The sequence below is a fragment of the Chiloscyllium plagiosum genome, unplaced genomic scaffold (genome assembly GCF_037043375.1).
Source record: "Chiloscyllium plagiosum isolate Xiang-an unplaced genomic scaffold, Cpla_swu_hap1 HiC_scaffold_10, whole genome shotgun sequence".
Taxonomy (NCBI): domain Eukaryota; kingdom Metazoa; phylum Chordata; class Chondrichthyes; order Orectolobiformes; family Hemiscylliidae; genus Chiloscyllium; species Chiloscyllium plagiosum.
This window is the reverse complement of record NW_028270148.1, coordinates 44,266,151-44,290,658: the sequence shown is the minus strand read 5'-3', so window position 1 is coordinate 44,290,658 and position 24,508 is coordinate 44,266,151. Positions and strand designations below refer to the sequence as shown.

The following is a 24,508-nucleotide window of genomic DNA, read 5'->3' as shown; positions in this document are numbered from 1 at the left end:
GTGACAAATAAACTCTTGCTAATTATGAGGAGACTCCAGAACCTTAAAGAAAATCATTTAGTTTTTTTAAAAAAACATCCAATTGTTTGATTGATCTTAGTGCACAACCAGAAGTTACTTTCATTGTACTGATTGTCTTTTTGAACTTTTGTCTAAAATCAGACACTATTAATCTAACAATTAGTGCAGTAATTTTTAAAGAATTATTCAGACTGAAACATAACCTTTTGAAAATAGATATAGGCCCTTAAATACTTAAGCAAAATAACTTTGTGGCCTTGAACCACAGTTCAACATTTTTGATTGCATATGAATTAGGAAGTAACCTTTTACACATAAAGCAGGGTTTTATTTGGAAAGTTTTGAGTTCTATCTGTTTCCGATTGAAGGCCAAGTTCTGTTTTATAGGTGCATAAGCAAGAATCATGGGTGATAATTACATCACAATGAAGTGTTGTAATGTATAGTGCTCACGTCACCTTACGTCACTGCATATGTAACATATCATGACTGAATCATTAATCTCTAATTTTTAATTCTTTCATTTATGTAGATTGTGTTCAGGAAGATCAGTGATGTGAAGCGTGAAGAAGAAGAAAGAATGAGGAGAAAGAATGAGGCTCCATTAAACCTGCCTCCCGACCATCCTGTACGCAGACTTTTTCAAAGGTTTAGACAACAGAAGGAGGCTCGTTTAGCAGCAGAAAGATTGAAGGATGTTAATGATATCGAGAAAGGCATTGCACAGTTAGATGGCCATGTAGCAAATGCTGCAGCAACAACCAGTGTAGTTACAGTAACTGAAAGTCCAGCAACTCCAGTCCCTTCACAAGTGGTTAGAGCCTCGACATCAGAGACATCAGATCAGGATAAACTGCAGGCCCCAACATCTGAGCAATTTGCAGCTGCTAGACAATCTGGTGAATCCAGTAAGCGAAAGGGTTGGTCAAAATTTAAAGATTCTACTTCTAAAGCAGAAGACTGGAATAAAGTGTCAAAGGCAGAATCGATGGAGACTTTACCAGAAAGAACTAAAACACATGAGGAGATGTCTTTGAGAAAAACAGATTCATGTGATAGTGGTATCACAAAGAGCGATCTGAGATTAGACAACGCAGGAGAAACAAGGAGCCCCCAGGACCGAAGCCCTGTGCAGACGGAGGCAAAGCACACTTTTTATCCAATTCCTGAACAAACCCTTCAAGCAACCATTTTAGAAGTAAAATGTGAGCTGAAACAGGACATAAAGTCCCTGAATAACAAGATCACCAATATTGAAAAACAACTTTCAGAAATACTGAGAATATTAAATGCAAGATCCTCAAATTCGCCACAGGAAATATTTGAAATATCAAGACCAACAACCCCAGAATCTGATAAGGAAGACCAACAGTTCTAGCTGAAGAGCCTTTAAGTGACAAAAATCAAACATGGGAAAATTCAGGTGTCATTTGCTAAACATTATCCAGTTTGAAGATGAGCTGTCCAGAGTGCTGAAATGATGGGACTTAATTGTTCTTGTTTTCTGATTTCTGGGAGGAATGCACAAACACATGTGCACCTCATTGACAGAATGACAGCTGAAGAAAACTACTTTTGTTTTTACTGATTTTCTACATTGCATATTTTGATTAATTTTAAGGACATAAAATTACGAACAGTTATTCTATAAATATCTTTGCATGTGGCTTATTATGACATTTCATGGAAATACTTGCTGAAAAAATATTGATAATTTAAGATTCCTTATTTTGTAGCATAATGTCCACATAGCTCCTCTATTTAATTGGGATAACCAAAGGAACTTTTGGAGTTTTTACAGATCTGTACTGTGTTTCTTCAGATTAAATATTTATCACTTTTTTTCTAGATTATACACAAAACATATCACTTCTTTATGCTCCATGTAGCTTTATTTTTCCCAGGACATCGATATATTTTTGATTATTTATTAATTGCAGGAAAGTTACAGCTGAAGACCAACTTCAATGTTGCTGCTTTGCAGCTTTGGATTTGGATCTGCTTCTTGTTCATAGTAACCTTTGCTTTGTTGAAGCAATTCAAATCAAACAGTACACTTTTTTTTAAAAAAAAGTTTTTTTGGACAGAAATTTCAAAAGTAAAAATGATTTGTAATTTTAGAACATAGAAGGGTTGTCAGTTGTTTATGTTCCCTTTCCTGTTGTTTCTGCCTGCAGTCTTCTCATACCTTGGCTGTGTTTTTTTAAAAATTGCTCATTCTCACTTCTAAAGGCACAAAATTATGCCATGTCATTGTGCTTCTTCCAGAAAAAGTGGTGGATGCGGGTACAGTTACAACATTTAATAGACATTTAGATAAGTATATGAATAAGAGATGTTTGATGGTGGTGGTGGTGATGATTGGGGGACGGGGGTGGGTGGGTGGAGAGATATGGACCAAGTGCAGGCAGGTGGGCCTCGTTGAGTTTGAGATTATAGTCGGTTTGGACGGGTTGGATCGAAGGTTCTGTTTCTATGCTGTATGACTCTATACGTTCTGCATTTCGTCCTATATCTTGCCCTTTGCGTTGCGGTCATTGATCATAAGTGGACATTCTGGATTATTTCTTCCATTTAGTTGTAGGTGTGCTACAACAGCTTGGAATACTTAATCAATTTCCAAGCTGAATTCTGAAAGACTTACATCTGTAGGCCAACTTTTATATTCATGTCACTAAATCAGACTCCCTTCTTCTAACGACACACTCAAGTAGCCAGTGTTTTTTCTTGTTTATCCAGAAATCTTCTGTTGAGCTAAAAGAGGCAGATTTTTATTTTCAATTCATTCTTGGTATTTGGACATCACTGACACAATTAGTTTTTATCCAACAGTACAAATGCCGGTACTCAACTTATTGACGCACTTTCCTAGAATCCAAACTTAATAGACAGTAATAAAAGCAGCATAAACAATGGCTGCGTGCACATATATTTAAAATATGCCAGAGGATCTATGTATTTTCTGAAGATCGCTCTGCATGATTCCACTGGTCACACAAGATAAAAGTGAAATGGGATAGAATTGGTAAGCATTTTATTCCACTATAAAAGTGAATGTAAACAATAGCTGTTCTACAGCAAAAAACCACTTGTGGAGAATTCATTCAGTAGCAGCATAGACAGACTTTTGTAATCCAAAGTATCTAGTGCAACATAATCAGTGCTGATTTATTATGTACAGGCAGAAGAGACTTAAACAGTTCGAGACCAACAGAGCATCCGCTGAGGTATCAGCTCAAAGACAACATTTTAATAAAAACAACATTGTAATGTATCTCAACACAGAGGAAGCTTACTTTAAAAACAGATGGGAACAATATAAATTTGTAATGTCAGCTTTTCTGAATGTTATAAGCAACAATTTAAATATCAGTTTCAGTTTGGATAAATGGTTTAATGATGTAAAAGTTTCTACTAGTGCTGTTATATAAAGTTGTTTGCCCAAAATATAATTCTTTCCAGCGAACCACAGTTAATAATATTGTACAAGTTGAATACTGAAAGGCTACACTCGACAGGCTGTAAGAATTCAGTCTTAAACCGGGAATGATGTTTACATTGCTCAGTTAAAATGAGTGGTTTAATTCATTGTCATTAACTAGTAACTGAAATAATTCTAAAGTCTTTGTCAAATATCGACAATTATTTCCATGTATTTTTTCTATAGTAGCCTTTGTTAATTAATCTACAATGAATTAGCTGATGTTACCATGCAATATATGTGGTCTGCATAAGAGGTACTTAGAAGAATGCTTTAATTTTTTTAATAAGTTTTAAATCATTTCTAATGTGTATTTTTTACAATTCAGTTCAAATTGCTTCAGCTAGCTGAAATCATATAAAAGCTGTGATTTCCAAAGAACAATAAATGACTAATTTCTTAAAACAAGTTAGACAGTGAAATGAATTGATAAGACTTTTCTAATTGTGCATTAACCTTGCTTCTGGGAATCCATTCTGAATACTGACACAAATTTAACAAAATGCTATGTATATTCAGATTAGCAACTTGCAATGGACAGATGTACTTAAAAGAAATTTGATGTATAGGGTATTTGAGTTAACCTCTCAGAGGCTGATTAATACTGTGTACAGTAGTTACAAGTTGTGAAGATTGCTGAACAAATCTTCTCCTTAAAGAGTGAAACCTCCTAAACTTTGGGGAAAATACCAATTTAAAGATGCAATCAGGTTCATAAGATTGTTACAAGTGACTGGTGAAAATTCTGATATTAAAGAAAAACGTTCTGAATTTCTTTATTTGTAGGGGCTTTTTGCATGAACCTGCAAACTGCATTCAATAGGGTCCTGTAGGAATGTGCTTCACTTATTTTCTTCCCACATCAAAGAAGCACCAGATAACCTACAATATTGATTCAAGACTACTACTTTTAATTTTGTGTAATTATGCACATACTCCTGTGGGCATGGCAAAAGTACTGAACTATTTTTGTGGTCAGCAAGAAAAGCTGCCAGTAATGGCATATGTACCGGTTTTGCAACATTTATTGAAAATCAATTACATATAATTTATGCACATCATATATATTAATATATTACAGTAACAAAAAAAACATGAAGCACAAATTATTTGATTTGTAAAGATATGTAAACTTTATTTATAACAATAAAGAGTATTTTATACATAAGCTTTTGGATTTGTGTATAAATCAATGAGATCAGTGATCGTCGGCTTATTAAATAGTCACATGCTGCCCTTCATTTTAAAATTTAATTTTTGAAACAATGTGCTGCATAATATCATCTTCATGTTATTCATTAGTTAACACTGACATATAAAAATACTCCATTCACCTTGGGAACCTCACTCATTCACTAAAAAGATAGAAATATCATTCTGAAGTAATTAAAAAATCTACAACAGCAAGCATTGTTTGACAGTCAATTTCTAGGCAGTTGCAAGGACACAATACAACTAATGAAAGTTCTGCACAAATCAGCTGATCTAACTGAGAAAGATCATAATAGGACCTATGTAGAAAGTTATAATGTCACAATTTAATGAAAATGAATGAGTTTTTTTAATGTTTGAGATAAGATAAATTGTGACAGGTTATATGCAAAATAAAGCTTACAGCATCTAATGATGGCTCAATCTTAATTAGACTATTAAAACTATATTCTTTAAAAAAAAGTATGAATACAACAAATATGGGAAATGACTAAGAATAATGAAAAGGATAACATTCAGAATTATTTAAAGCAATAGCTATCCAATGGACCAATGCAAACTAGTAATCATTACTGGCAGAACAATATTTACTCTGTACGCACAAAGAGTATTTACACTTTTTCATGCAGAAATTGTTCAAGCAGTCTAAAATGCTACTGAAAAAAAGATTTCTAAACAACCAATAAGAAACATTATTACATTTATTGTTAAATTAGAATGACAAAATTTGTTTAGAACTTTAATTCTGGATGAAATCAATGCTAAAAGAGAGTACAGACAAGTAGAGGGATCAAGAGAGGAAATACACATGCAGAGCACCTGATTTCAAGGAATAATATTTGTCAGTCATATGTTTTCTTTAACATAAATATATTTAACTACGACAATTGTTCTTTTTTTAATTCTATGATCCCAATCCATTCTCCAGATGACAATTCCCCTTCCTATTCCTTGGTCTGCCCTCAGTTATGAGTTGTTAAATTCCTTCATTTTATTCCCAGCATGCCTCCCTCTTTTTTTGCATTTCCTGTCTGCAATATTATCAAAGCAATTTGTTTACATTTCTCACTGTGCTTTTGTTATGAGATTCAGGGCAAAGATAAGGGTCCCAGTAACAAATGGTTTGAGGTGGACAATGGGCAGAATATTAGTGACCCTGCTGGCAGGTTTATTGGTGGGGCTGTCTCTGGACCATATCCATCTTATGTCAGCTATGTAGTCCTGCTTCTAGTCAATGAACCTCCTCAGAGCATTGAATTCAGGCTGCGTTCCCCACTGACTCTGGATGGCAGTGTGGGAAATTACACCATCTGAAAATTCCTGCTCAGTATTAGAAATAAAAATAGGTGTTCTTTGGCACTGAAAAGCTTTGGCGTGGTAGTCCAATGCAAGTTGAAATAGGACTACAAGGTTGTGAGCAATCTGATTCAACCTAAGAATAAATAATGTCATGGTTATAATTCTGTAGCAGTGGCAGAGGACAAGCCTTCAACCTTTCCAAGATTTAGTCAATGGAAACTGTGTGTAAGACTGGTTGCTGGACAAGAACTACAAGAAAAAGTGGAGGCATTGTGGAGATGGAGATGGAGCTGGGTGTCATGAGTGGAAAAAGTGAGGACCGCAGATGCTGGAGTCCTCACTTTCCAGCAACACATTTTCAGCTCTGTCATGAGTGGAAGTTGACCTCAAGGGTGTGGTCCTTGATGACTCCAAATCTAATGGTGAGGTGCAGTGGAATGTTCCATTGCTAATTTGATTTGGTTAAGTTTAGTTCAGTAGGAGTCAAATCAAGTAAAGGCAAGCCCACTAGGCTGAAGACTGGAGTAAATGCTCTGAAGGACCATGGTGTGGATGATCAAGATAAGGTTACCCACACTCAAGACAGAAAAATGTGTCTAATGTTTGACCATGTGTGGATTACATATATGCAACTTCAGTGAGCAGGGAACAGAGAATGTAATGCTAGAGGTTAGTGAGACAAAGAAGAAGCAAGTACAATGAAGATCTTATTTTCTTGCTGATATATATTTACCTTCTGGTAGAAACTATTCTTATATAATCAATTGCAATGCAACAGCTTGCCATGACTCAGTTAAATTTGGTTCATATGAATATATGAGTTTTCTGATGTGATCATAGAATCATAGAGCCCCTACCTTGTGGAAACAGGCCCTTCAGCCCAAGTGCACAATGACCCTCTAAAAAGTAACCCACCCAGACCCGTTCCCCTGTCCTACTACCCTATATTTACCCCTGACTAATGCACCTAACGTACACATACCTGAACACTATGGGCAATTTAGCTTGAGGAGAAAGTGAGGTCTGCAGATGCTGGAGATCAAAGTTGAAACTTTATTGCTGGAACAGCACAGCAGGTCAGGCAGCATCCAGGGAACAGGAGATTCGACGTTTTGGGCACAGGCCCTTCTTCAGGAATGAAGAATTGGTCAAGCAATTTAGCTTGACCAATTCACGTGACCTATACATCATTTGATTGTGGGAGGAAGCCGGAGCACCCGGAGGAAACTCACGCAGACCTAGGAGAATACGCAAACTCCACACAGACAGTCGCCAGATTTGAACCTGGGTCCCTGGCACTGTGAGGCAGCAGTGCTAAGCACTGAGCCATCGTGCCACCCCATAAGCACTCAATATAAGCACTCGAATGTAAGCACCGAAATGGAAGAAGATAAACTACTGGTGAATGTCTAGCCAATGCACTCTTTGACCTGCTGTCACTGATAATGCAATGTTTAAGCTTTGCATCACAATCTAGTTCAGGTTAATTCCTACAGATAAAGTTTTTTTTATTGAATATGACCCCTTAAATCTTCTTTGGGATTAGGTAACCAGATTTAATTTATCAGCTATTCTGGATTAATCTCATTTAATAAAACAGGTTCGGAATCCTAACTGAATTCTGTAAATTAGCCTGTGGCATGTAGCAAATACAACAATTTGCTTGTTTAGAATCACACTTGACTATATATGTGTAATTCTGCCTTCCTTTTGTTCACTAATTTAATAGGGTTACAAGATTTCACTAAAATATTAGGTAGGGGAATTTCATATATTTGCATTAATTTCACTAATTGACACCAAAATAAGAATTTAAATACCAGGTAATTTAATGTGTTTTTGAAAAATAGTTATGTCAATAAGTGCTAATAAAGTCACCATACTCCTACTGGATCACAGGGCTGCTTTACTACAGAGAGACAACTGGTAGTGGTTTAATCTGAGGGTCACCACACCACAGGCAAGGGAGAGGCTGAGAAAGATGACCTCATAGTAACCTCAGATGCCGTGGCAATTGAACCCACACTGTTGGTGTTACTCTGCCTTGCAAATCAACCATCCAGCCAACAGAGCTAATCGAACCCACTACAGAAGAATCTCGATTATCCAAACGAGATTGGCAGGCAGTATTTCGTTTGGATGATTGATTATTCGGAAAACCGATTCAATGTTTCTCCTCTGGGACTCGGAGTTTTCTTAAGTTTCCTTTTTCCTTGCTGTTCCTGCCTTGCTCCCTCTCTCTGTCTCAGGGTTTGTTTCTGAGCAGATACACTTGTGTGTAAGGGACCAGCAGCATTGCTGAAGCCTCTCGCTGCCGCTGCTTCACTTCAATGGGATTGCCAGACTGAGCGCTTGCTGAGTCTGCTCCCCGTTCAGGAGACTAGGCAGCAGCACACAGCGCAAACCCCCACCCCGCTGCATGTTTTCAACTTTCCACGGTTCCAGTCAGCGGATGAAGCAGTCAGATGCCTCTTATCTCTTCTCCCCAAATGGGACTCCAGAACAAAATGAAGTAACGGAGTAGAGACAGCAGCCGGATTGGACAACAACAGCAAGACTGCTGCTGCCTTTGGGGGGGGGGGGTGCGTGAGTCTCAAAATAGCACACACATGCACACAGCCGCACACACATGCACACAGCCACACACACAACTTTTTGACAAGTTCACACTCTGCCCTGTACAAGACAATGTTGGAGAGATTATCTGGCGAAAGTGTGTATAGGATACACCCCCCTGTAGAACTCCAGGGAAATTATGGGGAGAGAGAGGGGGACAGGAGGTCAGTCATCTGGTGACGGTGCCTGGGCTCCCATCAATGTCCAGGACTGTTCTTGGCGTCTGTTATTTGTAAGCCAAATTCACTTTTAATCATTGTAAACAAAAGTTGCGATCAGTGTTGGTAACACCTCTTTGATGTAATGTTTTTATCGGGACATAGAGATCTTTGGACAATCCGATATTCAGATAATCGAGGTTCCTCTGTATTTATATTAACATAACTTACACACACCAAGGAATCATTTATTTGCACAAAAGTGCTGCACAGATTACCTGATTGTCTGGAAGCAAGCAGTGCCACAAACTTGACAGCATTCTCCTTTATTATCATGAAAGAATGTCACGGATGGTATGCACTGCAAACTCTCCTTCCCCCAAGGAAATCGATGCAGCTCCACTTCTGGTGCAGTTCTCTCCCCAAACACTATGCATAGCAGAGGCACATGTTAAGTTTACCCAAATAGCAAATTTGAAGATGAAAATGCAGCCAAAAGGTATCCAAATTAAGTTTTGCATTTTAAATATAAAACAGTAACGAGATTTTTTTCAAGTTTAGTATTATTAGTTGCTTGACAGTACAGAACTTGATTAATGCCATGAAATGGATCAACAATTTATATCTCATGCGATGCAGAATTGCTGGCAAGTGGATTGATTGATTGAGGTAATAAACTGTTGCCTTTGAGAGGTGTTATTCTTGTGATTTTGTCTTGAGTGTTGATGAAAAGCTTTGACAGCATGTCTCTTTTTAAAACACGATCAATATTTATACTAGTAAAGTATAGCTCGGTTAACAGAAGATTTAATTTTTGACTCGGTCATATTCAATTCCCACTTGGGCATAGCAGTAGAAATATGCCAGGACTGTTACAGGTATCCATGGCCAACCTGCAAAACAAAAATAATAAGCAGTGCTGATTACAAGGAATACATGGATCTCCTATCCTTAGATACTGTTCACAGTTGTGGTAATATAAATTTTATTTGGCATGCTTAATTAGATTTTATATTGAATTCAGTCACCAATTGCATTGTGCCTCTAAAATCACTTTTGCTTCTGAGTCAGCAGGTCTTGGCTCCAAGATCCATTCTATAAGCGCAAAGTATAATGTTAATGGAGTGCTACATTGTCAGATATGCTGAATTTCAGATGAGATAATCCTGCACTTAACTAGATGTAAAGGATGCCATGGCATTGTCTTGAACAAAAGCAGAGAAACATTAGGGAAGCTGTTTTTATTTTGAAGAGCTAAGCCCTAGGTAAATGCGAGGTGTTGCATTTTGGGAAAGCAAATCTTAGCAGGACTTTTACACTTCATGGTAAGGTCCTAGGGAGTGTTGCTGTACCAAGAGATCTTGGAGTGCAGGTTCATTCCTCCTTGAAAGTGGAGTCGCAGGTAGATAGGACAGAGAGGAAGGCGTTTGGTACGCTTTTATTTATTGGTCAGAGTATTGAGTACAGGAGTTGGGAGGTCATGTTGCGGCTGTACAGGACATTGGTTAGGCCACTTTTGGAATATTGCGTGAAATTCTGATCTCCTTCCTATTGGAAGGATGTTGTGAAACTTGAAATGGTTAAGAAAAGATTTACAAGGATGTTGCCAGGGTTGGAAGATACAGAGAGGTTGAATTGGCTAGGGCTGTTTTCCCTGGAGCGTTGGAGGCTGAGAGGTGACCTTATAGAGGTTTATAAAATCATGATGTGCATGGATAGAATAAATAGACAAGGTCTTTTCCCTGGAGTTGGGGAGTCCAGAACTAGAGGGCAGAGGTTTAGGGTGAGAGGGGAAAGATATAAAAGATATCTAAGGGGCAACTTTTTCACACAGAGGGTGGTGCGTGTATAGAATGGGCGCCAGAGGAAGTGGTGGAGGCTGATACAATTGCAACGTTTAAAAGGCATTTGGATGGGTATATGAATAGGAAGGGTTTGGAGGGATATGGGCCAGGTGCTGGCAGGTGAGACTAGATTGGGTTGGGATATCCAGTTGGCATCGTTGGGTTGGACCAAAGGGTCTGTTTCACGCTGTACATCTCTATGACTCTGTGACACGAACACGACATTTGCATATTGTTGCCTTCACAGTGATAAGAGAACCAAATTCAATTGAGGTCATGGAGGCCCTGAACAAGTCAGAAAACTTTGGGACAATAATGCTGTGGCCACTTCCACAAGCCCTGACCAGATGTGGCAATTAAGTCACTGGTGAGCTGCAGTCAGATCATCTTCCCTTATAAAGGAAATATCCAATTTCTAGGAGCTACTGTGCAATCAGTTTGCTTGTAATTCCTTAATCCAAGCAGCACCATCAGGAGTGTTGGCCACTGTTGGAACTGCACCTAGACCAGAGAAGAAAAAATAAGGACTTGATTGGAGACAACAGCAGCAGTGGAGAATTAAGGGGGTGGGATTGGAGGGTTTTTTTGGGGGGGGGCGGGGTGCGGCGGGGTGAGGAGGGTAGAGAGAGCGAGCGAGCACAGTGAAGGGTAAGGACTTGCAGCAGTAGTGAAGATAAAAGAGAGAAACAGTTGGGGAATAAATGACGATTTCATAGAAAGCAGAAGCAAACTGGGTGTGCTAGTGTTTGAAAAAAAGAGAAGGAAACCAAACTGTCACACCACAGGCAGGCTCAGAGTTCACTGGCTGAAGGGCATTATGGCTTTGATTCCCTTTAGCACCACTAGATTTATAATGAAACTAGCTAAACACATAATTTTGGATATCAGTTGAGTAATATTTGTAAATATGAGATCTAGCTAGTTGAATAAAACAAACTAAGAGTAGGTCAGATATTGTGGTGCAGCTGCAGCATACAGATACTGGTGGAAATTTGTGATCCATGGCAACCATATCTTAGTAAAGGGGGCCCCTCATTTACCACTTATGAACATTCATGCTTACAAATGCAATCTCATATAAGGGTGTAATTTTAAAGACTCGATGTACGAAAATTTCCTGTACTTACAAACAGTTGCTTTACATTGTCGTGCATTGAATTCTGACTTGGCTGCAACTCAGTTTGTGAATAGACTCCAGAACTGAATCATTTACAACTCAGGGTCTGCAGCTTCAGGAACCTGTGGCTAGAGTTGATGAGCTGGAGTCCAATCTATAATTGTAAACTTATCTGGGCAACTTGTTCCAGAAGATAATCATACCCCTTTGGCTAGCTCTTCAGATTTGGTTTGTGTTCAGGTACATGGGTGAAACTGTAAGAGAGGCAGTTATGGGGATCCAGAATGTCACAATGAAGGAGTGTCAGCCCTTGCAATGGTCCAACACCTTTGATGATATTTTAGCTTGTTTGGATGACAGCAGGGATTGCAAAGAAGATGAGTAAATTGTCCACACACCACAGTGGAGTCAAGTGGTAGGTATATAGTTATAATAGGGGACAGCATGGTTGGGAAACATATACAGTTCTCTGCAACATGAGCTGAGTGTGAAAGGCTATGTTGCCTGCCTGCTGCCAGGTAAAAGATCACCTCAGAGCTGGAGAGAACGTGGAAGTGAGAGGCAAAATATCCAGTTGTTAAGGCCATGTGGGTACCAATGACACAGGTAAGACTAAAAAGAGGATCTACTAAGGGAGTATCAGCAACTATGGGCTAAATTTAAATAAAATCAGAACCACAGAGGTAATGATATTTGAATTACTACCTGAGTCAAACTGGTATAGGGTAGACAATATCAGAAAGTTGAATGAGTGTCTTAAAACATTGGTATGGGAGAAATAGGTCTGATTCATGGGGAACTGACATGAGTATTGAGAAAGAGGGACCAATACTATAGGGGTTGTCTGCAGTTGAACCATGCTGAGATCAGTGTCCTAGTGAACTGTTTTTTAAAGCAACCCTTTTTTTGTGTGGAGAGGGGAAGGGGAAAAATTAAGACAAGGGAACATTTGGAAAGTTAAAGGACAAGACAATAGTGCAGGGTAGAAGAAGGAACAGAGTATTCGAACATAACAATGCCTCAGAAAATGAGGTCTGGATAGGGAAATATTGTAAGAAGACAGAATTAAGGCTCTGTATCTGTAAGCACATGGTCATTGTTACAATTTGGAAACGTTGATTGCACAAATAGAAGTAAATGATGATGATTATGATAGCCATCACAGAGACATGACTGCAAATGACCATGGTTGAGACCTAAATCCTTAACAGTATTGGGCATTTTGAAATGTCTGGGAAAAAGGGAGGGAAAGCTCAGTTAATAAAGGATATTCAGTAGAGCAATGAGAAATGATCTTCATTCAGAGGATCAAGATATAGAATCAGCTTAGATAAGAAATAAAAATGAATGATAAGAAAAGGAATTAAAGCACTTGTCTAGGTACATTATAGGTCCTCAGTGTAATAACGATATTGCAGGATAGAGTGTAAACAAAGTAATAACGTGGGCTTGTAAAAAAGGAATTGAAATAATTATGAGGAATTTTAATCTGAAATAAATTGGATGAATCAAATTGGAAAACACAGATCAGAGGATGAAATCATAAATTATATTTGGAACAACTTCTGAGAACAATATACCAAGCAACAAGATATTTTTGACTAGAATAAAGAATGTTAAGATCTGCTCAGCAAAGTGCACTAATTCTCAAGTCCTGCTACTCCTGGGTTGCTAAAAAAATTAAGGATTTAATCAAAGTATGCGAAGTCCCTAGTTTACCTGTTCGCTTGAATCGAGTTCACAGAAAACATTGATCTGGTTCCTGTATTTATTTGTAACAAACAGAAATTATTATTAAGTAAATTCTAATCATAAATAAACAGCTATGAATGATCAATGTACGGCTCTACTTGTTAAACAAATCTCAGTCTCTTTTAAAACAAAATCCCAAAAATAAAAACACAAACAATTAAAGTAGTATTTATGGGTGGAGAGAAAAAAATTGGAAAGCAGAATTCAATAGCACCAGTCCACAGAATTCATTGGGACAATAATTTTGGTTGCCAAGACTTTCTTATCTTCAATCTCCTTTTGCTGGCTTCTTTCACTTTTTCGCAGGAGGCACTGGGTGATTGTTTCTGACTAAACCAACAGCTTACAGCAACTGGTGGGAGAAAATCTGGCTTTTTTCAGGCTTCAGGTATTACACTACAGAGAGAGAAACAGTTAAATCACCTGCCCTTCCAACAGTTCAAGGGCTTCTCACTGAATTGCTCATACCTAAAAAACTGTTCATCTGCCCAGGAACCAATCAGAGAATTGTCAGCAGGCTGATGACCTTTGTATTTATGTCTGGTCAAAATTGCACAAACCAATAAACTACATGTTACCAGCCAAGTCTCACATTGCTTAAACAAAGCAGCAATGTAAATATCACACATAATGAACTTCAGTAATTTCAGAAATTCCTTACAAACTTCTTTATTTTAAAACTTCCATTTTTCCATATTAACCCCTAATCTAAAATTCAGAAAATAAAATGATACCATACTTTTACATTAATTAGCCAGGTTTAATTAATGACCTCATAGTAAAGGATTCACCTGGCAAAAGTGATCACATGATAGAATTTCAGTTTGATGGTGAGAAATGTGGGTTTGAAACTAGAGTCTCAAACATAAGGTTAAGAAGACAGAGTTGGCTAAAGTGGAATGGAAAAATGGGTTACAAAGTAAGATGTTAGGGAAGGAATGGCAAACAGTTAAGGAGATAATTCTTAATTGTCATCAACAATATGTTTCATTGAGAAAGAAGTCTACAAGGAGATTGCACCATCTGTGGCTAACTAAGGAAGTTATGGATGGCCAGGAAAGAATGACAAAAGAAGGTTAGATGGGATGACAGAAATCCATCATGAAACATACAAACAGTGAATTCATCTATAAGTACATAAATAGGAAACAACTAACAAAAATGAGCACTTGTTCTTTGGAGGGTGAGACTGTGGATTTAATAATGGGAAGCAAGGAAATAGCAGAGACTTTGAATCTATCTTCACAGGAGAAAACACCAGAAACATTCCAAAATTGGAAGAAAATCAAAACCAAAAGGGAAAGAGGAAAGTAAAACAATTCCTATCACTAGAGAAAAATAGAGCAAATTAGACTAAAGACCTGATTATTTGCATCACAAACACAGGAAAGAAAAAGTTGTAGAGATACTGGATTAGTTGGATGTTAGATTTCAAAATTCCTTAGATTCTGGAAATGTCATAGTTGATTGAAAAATTGCAAGATTCAACTCCTTTATGCAAGAAAGCATGGTGACAGAAAACAGGAAATTTTAAGTCACTTAACCTATCATCTATCATTTTCAAATTGAATGGAGTGCCATAGAGATTGGTGCTGTTCCTCACTGTTTACAATCTATATTAATGATTTAGATGAAAGGACCGACAGTACTGCAGCCAAATTTTCTATCAATACAATGATTGGCAAGAGTGCAAGCTGTGAGGAGGATACAAAGAGTCTGAAAAACACCAGACAGATTACATGAATGGGAAAAAAATTGCCAGATGCAGGATCATGTGGGCAAATTTGTTTTGATTTGATTTATTGTTGTCATATGTACCTAGGTACAGTGAAGTTTTATTTTGCATGTCGTACAGGAAGATCATAATATAGAAGGACATGTAGAAACCTCTCAAAATTAGAGAGGTCCATTCAGCTGTCTAATAACGGAGGGAAGAAGCTGTTCTTCAATCTATTGGTTCATGTCTTTAAGCTTTTGTATCTTCTGCCTGATGGGAAAGGTTGAAAGAGATTATAACTGGGGTTGGAGGGATCTTTGACGATGTTGGCTGCTTTTCCGCAGCAATGAGAAGTGTGGATGGAGTCAATGGATGGGAGGTGGGTTTGCGTGATAATCTGGGCTGTATTCACAACTTTCCATAGTTTTTTACTGTCCTGGGCAGAACAGTTGCAGTGCCAAGCCATGATGCATCCAGCTAAATTGCTTTCTATGGTTCATCTGCAAAGGTTGGTGAGGGTCTTAATGAACATGCCAAGTTCCCTTAGTCTCCTGAAGAGGAGGAGACATTATTGTGCCGTCTTGACCATCACACCTACATGAGTGGTCCTGGACAAACTGTTAGGCATAGTTACTCCCAGGAACTAAATGCTCTCAACCCTCTCCATCTTAGCTTCATTGATGCAGATAGGGGAGTGTCCTCCTCCTTTCTTCCTGAAGTCAATGATCAGCTCTTTAATTTTGCTGACATTGAGCGAGAGATTGTTATTGTTGCACCATGACACCAATCACTCTATCTCCTTCCTGTATTCAGTCTTATCGTTGTTTGACAGCAAACTCGTAGATGGTGTTTGGACGACATTTGGCCACACAGTCGTCAGGGAGTACAGTATGGGGCTGAGTACGCTTCCTTACTGGTGTTGAGGATTATCGTGGAGGAGGTGCAGTTGTCTCTCTTCACTGGTTGCTGTCTGTTGATTAGGAAGCTGAGGATCCAACTGCAGAGGGCAAAGCTGAGACATAGGTCTTGGAGTTTGGAGATTAGTTTGGTAGGGATTATAGTGTTGGAGGCTGTATTGTAGTCAATAAGTAGAAGCCTGACGTAGGTATTCTTATTATCTAGATGTTCCAGGGATGAGTGTAGGGCTAGGGCAATGGCATCAGCCATGGACTTGTTCTGCCGCTAGGCAAATAACAAGGGATCATGGGAGGCTGGAGTTAATGTGGGACATGACTAGCCTCTCGAAGCACTTCATGATTATGGAGGTCAGCGCCACAGGGCAGTAGTCATTGAAGCACGTTGCATGTGTTTTCTTTGGTACCAGAATGATGAGGAATTTGAGGTTGTGTTTTTTTGCAGGAGGAAAAGTAAGCAGTATACTACACAAATGGAGAGAGACATAGCAGAATGCTGCAGTAAAGAGACATATCCCACTATCTAACTTTAAGAGGCTTCTTAACACTTACATCTTCAACCACATTATGAGTTGTCTGCTCTGATATCTCTTTAGGAGGCTCAATATGGTAGTTCGTTTGATAATGCTATTGTGAGGTTGTATTACATTAAAGGAATTATAAGAATTTAAACTGTTGTTGTAACAAGGGAATTTAGAAACATATGAATAATGCTTTTTCAAACCAGCCTACAAAGACCATCAGTAGCAGTAACTAGAAAGACATTTGTAGGCTGAAAATAAAGGAACCAATAATTAACATGATGAAGCTAAGTCAAATTCACAATCTAGGTTAGAGTGGTGCTGGAAAAGTACAGCAGGTCAGGCAGCATCCAAGGAGCAGGAAAATCAATGTTTTGGGCAAAAGCCCTTCATCAGGAATACAGGCAGAGTGCCTGAAGGGTGGAGAGATAAATGAGAGGGGGGTGGGGGTGGGAAGAAAGTAGCATAGAGTACAATAGGTGAATGGGGGTGGGGATGAAGGTGATAGGTCAGGGAAGAGGGTGGGGGAAGGTAGCAAAGAGTACAATGGGTGAATGGGGGCGAGATGAAGGTGATAGGTCAGAGAGGAGGGTGGAGTGGATAAGTGGAAATGAACATAGGCAGATAGGACAGGTCATGGGAACAGTGCTGAGCTGGAAGTTTGGAACTGGGGTGAGGTGGGGGAAGGGGAAATGAGGAAACTGGTGAAGTCCACATTGATGCCCTGGGGTTGAAGTGTTCCGAGGCGGAAGATGAGGCGTTCTTCCTCCAGGCATCGGGTGGTGAGGGAGCGGCGGTGGAAGAGGCCTAGGACATGCATGTCCTTGGCTGAGTGGGAGGGGGAGTTGAAATGTTGGGCCACAAGGCGGTGTGGTTGATTGGTGCGGGTGTCCCAGAGATGGTCCCTAAAGCGCTCTGCTAGGAGGCGTCCAGTCTCCCCAATGTAGAGGAGACCGCATCGGGAGCAACGGATACAATAAATGATATTGGTGGATGTGCAGGTAAAACTTTGATGGATGTGGAAGGCTCCTTTGGGGCCTTGAATGGAGGTGAGGGAGGTGGTGTGGGTGCAGGTTTTGCAATTCCTGTGGTGGTAGGGGAAGGTGCCAGGACGGGAGGATGGGTTGTTGGGGGCGCATGGACCTGACAAGGTAGTCACGGAGATCTCTAATGCGAGTAGAAAAGGGTTTACAACAAACTACCGGACAATGGAAGATCTCACAACAATGAATAGAGGAATATGGTAAGCTTCACTGACACCCATAATTTAAGTAAAGAATAACAGATCGCCAGGCTGTACAGAATTATACCTTTTGCAAAACAGGTATAGGTATTGGTTTTAAAACTACCATGTTATTGCTCTTCAAAAGCCACTCAATGCAAATTTGTTATCAATTTGTGATATTGAACAATTGGTAATACCTGTTGAATGCCATTAAATTCTTTAACAAATAGTTAAAATTTGTAATTCCCTGTTGTAATTGTTCATAAGTTTACTCTTCCATATCAGAAAGGTGACTCGAATACAGCAAAGGCTTCACAGTAGGCCACTGCAAAACACTTCACAGAGATTAGTGCAACTGCTGTCCACCAATACCCAGGAACTAACCATTGCACTTTGGTGAAGTGAGAAGGAAAAGGAGTGTTCCTCTTAGTTTCATCAATATGACTTTGGGAACTGCCAGCTTTTTGATGGCCCTGTTCACAATCATTCACTTACTACATTCTTTCCCAGGCTGTGCCTAACATTCAGCTCAAGATAGCTGCCAGTCTATTCCCATCCCACCAGATCTGGCTGGTCACAACTGGTGCTCTAGCTTCCCTGTGCTGGCATTTTGTATCTTATTTTATATCAGCCTAAGTAGACCCAGAGTCACTAGCAAACATTTAATGACTCATTTTCAGTTGTATATGGATTTGTTTGTATAATTCCAGCATTTGTTCACCAAGTTTAATTTAATGCCAGCATTAATAATATACTTATTTTAGGCAAAGCAATGCAACTTTAATGCCAAGTGCTACCATTATCCTTTGATTACTGCCCAAATATTATTACAATAATCTGACTTGAAAGTAAAAGGTTTAGTGGTGAAATAACTAACAAAATGAAATAAGGATATAGTAAATGCTTCAGCAGTTTGGACAAAAGAATAGCGACAATAGAAATAACTGTCAAGCCTACCTTACTGAAAAACAGAATTGTTTTCTCTCTGGATATCTGTATTTACTCCTGATTCTTCCTGCCCCAGAGATTAAAACATTTGCCGAAACTCTTTTTTTCGTCTTTAAAGATTGCTGGCTAGATTGCTTAATACCTGGCAAAACTAGGCATAAGTGGAGTTAGTTTCCGAATTTTACTCATTTTGAAATATTTACATATTTAAAGAGTCTAATGCCTATTTACAGTTGGCTCCTTAGAAAATTAAAAGTGCCCTGAGATGATATAGTAACTAGCACAACTCAGATGCAATTCTGGCTATATGTTCAATGTCGTGACACCAAATTTTCGTGGGCTTTATTAGTACTGAAGTGCATATTGACCCACAATTGTCTACTAAATTCCTTCCCAGCTACATTCCCCCTAGCCCCTCAACCCCATTTATGTCTCAGCCTGCCCCACTCCACCCGCTCCCCCCCACCCACATTCGTGATGAAGTGCTTATGCCCAAAACATCAACTCTCCTGTTACTCGGATGTTGTCTGACTTGCTGTGCTTTTCCAGTGCCACACTTTTCAACTGAAAGATGACTGACCCAGTTCTGGATTTAGATTGTAATAATCTAGTGATCTGGTGCAGATTTTAATTGGTTCTTAGAGTGGCATGTTAGTAAATAGGTTACCAATATCCAAAGACCATTATGGTACTGCTGTTGAAGTGGACATCTTTTATCCACACAATTGTGATGGGTCTAGGCCACCACTATATAAGGCTGAATTTTATATTCTGTTGCCCAAGTGCAAGCAGCATTGAGTTTTTTGGATGGTTTCTTGTCATGAGGCTTAACAAGATTTATTGCCATATCACACCAAATTCATTTCATTTGCTGCCTACCCCACTCCTATGACATTGCTTATGTCTGATTCCATCCTGACCTTATCATGTATCATTCCTAGAAGAACTCACCATGCTGCAGATATCCATTGGAAAACCAGCATCTTTGCTGCCTGCACCATCTTTGAAATACTGCTGTACACCCAGATGAGCACTGGCATTCCGAAGCTGCCCTGCTCAGTGACTGAGACAGTGCAAAGACAGTGTCAGAACCTTGGCAAGTGTCAAGTTGTCAAGTTGTCCCATGATTTCCCAAGAGGGACCTGGAGGTCCTGCTGTTGGGGTGATGTAAATGAGGGGCTCTTCTTTATGCAAAACTGGCAGAAAAGGCCACACCACCAGACCCGGACAGTCCAGTCTGAGGTAGCTTATTGGGTCAGTGTGTTCTCATGGTGTGAAGGAATGGCTAGAGTGCCATAAAGAAGCTCAATTACCTTCTTCTGCTCCACCAGGATAAGTGCCGTAATGTTCCCTCTGCCATCCCATACTCACTCAATCTCTGCTGCCACTCCCACCGTCCACCACGACTCATGTTCTGCGGTTTACCAATTGCCTTCAACATCATCTCTCTAAATTTATTCTCAACCCTCCTATCTCCCTCACCATTAACTCTGTATCGCCTCTGCACTGCCTACTTACACACTCAGGTCACCTTATCACTTCTCTGCCACCAGCATCAGCAATCACAGCCATGTCACTCTCTTTCAGTTTACTTAGTCCTTTGCTCTCGTGATAATTAATGCACTTATTTCCTCTTCATTTGCACCTGACTAATTAGAATTTTTGGAATGCTATTAGTGTCTTCTAGTGTGAAAACTGACGCAAAGTATTTATTCAACTCCTTCCACTCTGATTTCCATTTTGAGAATTCTCAACAGCTAGCTTGTTTGGCACATTTGGTAAGATATTAATGAAGTGAGTTACAGCATTAATTAGGCAATTAACAAGCTAATTGGCAGCTTGCTGCTGCCTAGTTAGAAACTCACCTTGCCTTTTGGCAAATGCATGAATGATGCAGCGAGTTGCTCCTAATGTTGCAATTTAACTATCTCATACTCCCCTGGACATTCAATGACATTATCATCACTGATTTCCCTACCATCAATGTCTTGGAGGTTCACCATTGGCCAGGAACTGATCTGGACATAAATACTATAACAGCAGGTTAGAGATTGGGAATTCTGTTATATGTATCTATCTTCTGACTCCCCAGGTACTTGTCCATGATCCACAGGCACAAAGCAAGAATGTTATGGAATTCTCTTCAGTTGCTCAGATGAGTGTGACTCCAGCCACACACAATCAACACAATACAGGAAAATGTAGCCTGATCAATCAGCACTTTATCCACCACCTTAAACAATCACCTTCTCTACGTCCAGTTCACAATGACAATAGTGTGTACCATCTTCAAGATTCTCTGTAACAACTTGCCAAAGTTCCTTTTAAAGCAACTTCTAACCCTGTGACCTCTGCCACCTAGAAACACAAGGGCAGCAGGCACATGGAAGCAACTCCAACTGCAAAATTCTCTCTGAGCCACACATCATCCTGATTTGAAACTCTATTTCCTGTACAGCCTATATCTATATCACATGGACTGCAAGAAGGTGGCTCACCAATACCTTCTCAAGGGCAATTAGGGATGAACAAGAAAGCTGGCCATGACAGTGATGCCCACAGTCCAAGAAAGATTTTTTTTTTTGAAAACATGCTTATGAAAACACTTTTATAAATGGAGATATGCACAGTTCTATGTAGATGAGAGATTGTTTGAGATGATCAGGGAGAAATGTAATGGTAAATATCAGTTAAGTCATTGGTCATGTTTCTTAATAAAATTATTTGGATCTATACTTTTTTAAAATTTCTGTTAAACCCTCTAGTGTTATGTCACTCCTCAAAGTGATGCTGCTGGAATAGAGGTGCTGTCCTCCCAGCTTTTATTTATGTCGGTCTTGATTGAAAAATTATTAGGTATGCCACAGTCACAAAATCCCTATAGTGCAGATGGAGGCCATTCAGCCCATCGAGTCTGCACCGACCCTCCAAAGAGCATCCCAATGCCCCTAGGCATTACCAGGTCGTGCAGCTTACCATGATCACAGATATGCATCCTATCAGATTGGCTTTCTTCTGCACTATAATAACACTGCTTCAAAAGTGTAAAATTATTTGCTACAGGTCTATATATGAATGAACACAATACCCATTTCATACTTGACACTACCTTCACCTTCTTATCCATGCAGTCACACCACTTGTGCTTTTAAGTGGTAATTTAAATCCACAACAACCTACCGGCAGTCTATTAAGTAAAGCATTCCTATGGAAGAAGGCAATAACCTCATCTCACCAGGTTCAGAGCCTCAGATTATCAACGAAGTATGTCAAGGTTTTTATTCTGGGCACTAAATGTAAGCTGTTGACATGACATTCAATTTGAATCATTTACATAGTTATGAAAACATTCAGAGAAATGTATTTTACTCACTTCCGCATATGCCTGTTTCAGACTTTTTATTTACATATTACTTGGATCTAAAAGACAACTATTATAGAACTGCTATTGTGAGCAATTCACGCTGCTGAATGGGCTGCAGTCAGAAAATAAATTAATCAGTTAATCAACTAGAAGCAACAAAGATTCACAATCATTTTTCCTTTACTGATGAGCTTATTCAGTTTATATTATAACTTTAGATGACAGAGTCAAACGGCAATTAAAGCCATTATTAAAAGTCATTAAATTCTACTCCAACTTAATCTATTTTCTCAGAAATTCATTAATGGTTTCTAAAATGTGAGATTTCTGATCTTTTGAAATATGACCGACTAAAGAGACTTGTTTATTTTGTTTGAACAAAGGAAATAGGACCAAGATTGGGCCATCTATCTCACCCTCCATATGTCTTGCATTTATAAGCTATAGCTAAACACTAAACTTGATTTTCATTCCCGGGTTGGATGCATAAAGTTGGGAAAAATCCACCCTCTGCGAACCTGACCTTTATAAATGAGTGCTCACACTTACCATCTTTGGAAAGAAGCTGTAGGTTGCACTGCAAACTGCGAAGAATCTAGAAGGCTGCCAGTTCCTGATGCAGACTGGGTGGAAAGCCTACTTGGGGCTCCAAGCACTTTGGTCAAAGCTTAGAAACAACAACTAAAACATCAGGCATCCCTCCTCATGACTCCGTCTCATCCTACATTCTGCCAATGCCCCATCAAAGCCACTCTATGCTGATTTACTCACCCTCTGTATCCTTTTATTGCTCTTGTGCCAACCTATATTCATTTATCTATTCCCTCAGCTGTTTATAACTCCTGTATGTATACCCATTATCCATCCTCAATAGCCCCGCAAACACAATATTTTCACAATCCCCACAGACCATTTATAACCTCTATCCAAACTCATTCCAATCTATGCCAATTCATACCCTCCACCCACCACCCTTTGCTCTTCCCTCTCGATGCCAACTCACCATGGGCAAACAACATGCAGCATGCTGATGATGTCATCAGTTAGGGAAACAAATTTATAACTGATAAGAAAAAGCAATAGCTTAAAATTCTTCAACTAATCCCTTATGAAAACAAACATTTAATTTAAGTGCTTTACTTTTAAGAACGCAATCTCCTATGTAACAAACATTTCCATTCAATAATGGAGCTTTCCATCAAAATGCTCACTTAATAGATGCCCTGTTGTGAAAATGTTGGGAGATCAGTAAATTAGCTCAAATCCTATAATAGCTATACGGACAGGCATTGAAATGCCTATCATGGTGTTAGTTTAATTCACATATTTCTTTTAAGGCAGTTCCTTCAAACTTTGGCAATATTATTGTGTTTATGTACTTTTTATGCACAACATGCCTTTTTACAATCCCAAAGGTTGCTTTACCTCCTCCACACCTCCTATTCACTCCCCTTCATCCTGATATACTCCCTATGTCCTACTCATGCTAACCCACGCAACCTATCTTCTACCCATATCCAGAAACCCTCATAGAACAACACAGTGCAATGCAGGCCCTCATATCTCCCATTATACCATATGCCCCTCTACCACCTCTCATGGCTCTCTTTCCCACTTCTTGCCAACTCAGTGAGTATCCTCCATTATGTAGGAGAAAGATATAACTATATTACTTAAAGTTCAGTTTGTAGATTCTCTATTGAGAAAGGCACTATCGTTCATAAAAATACATTTTGACACTTGCTGACACTTCTAGATGCATCTTGACATGTAGGATGGTTCCAAGGGGTTTATGCATCTTATTCAAACAATCTTCATCACAGTCTCAAAATACCTAAGTAACCCCTTGCTCCAAATGGTTACACAACACCCCATTCCACATCCCCTGAGAACTCGGACCATATCATGGCAACCCAGTTCCCCAAAACAGTTTGCTGCTGATCCAAACAAACAGTAGTGAATTGGAGTCCCAGATTTCTTCCAGCACTGCCACAGAAACACTCTCCGTCATGGTAAAAATGGTGTTTTATTCACTGACAGGATGCGCCTGCCTCTGGTTAGGCCAGCATTGCTCAGAGGGCAATTAATGGTCAACCACATTGCTGTGGAGTCATACGTAGGCCAGACCAGGTAAGGATGACAGTTTACTTTCCTAAAGGACATTAGTGAACCAGATGGGTTTTCCAACAATTGACAACAGATTTAGTCATCATCATGACCCTTAATTGGAGTCCTTATTGAATTCAAGATTCTTTACAGGATTCAAATTCTTAAATCTGACATGGCATGAATTGAACCCAGGTCCTCATAACATTAGCT

General features: G+C 39.2%; 2 protein-coding genes across 3 annotated transcripts in view; one reads left to right on the top strand and one right to left on the bottom strand.

Annotated features, from left to right (window-relative positions):
• The window catches only part of kcnh1a (potassium voltage-gated channel, subfamily H (eag-related), member 1a), a 284,348-nt gene extending 282,012 nt beyond the window's left edge, over window positions 1-2,336 (top strand). Inside the window, exon 11 of the mRNA XM_043695750.2 lies at window positions 554-2,336. Within this exon, the coding sequence (XP_043551685.1) occupies window positions 554-1,399 (846 nt within the window). The 3' untranslated portion in view covers window positions 1,400-2,336. The remainder of the gene's footprint in view (window positions 1-553) is intronic.
• Window positions 2,337-2,442: 106 nt separating this feature from the next.
• Window positions 2,443-24,508, bottom strand: part of hhat (hedgehog acyltransferase) — a 251,337-nt gene continuing 229,271 nt past the window's right edge. For both annotated transcript variants that reach the window (XM_087991309.1, XM_087991308.1), the window contains one exon: window positions 2,443-9,680. Coding sequence is in view for 1 of the 2 variants with exons in the window: in XM_087991308.1 (XP_087847434.1) it covers window positions 9,595-9,680 (86 nt within the window). In the remaining variant the exon portion in view is untranslated. The remainder of the gene's footprint in view (window positions 9,681-24,508) is intronic.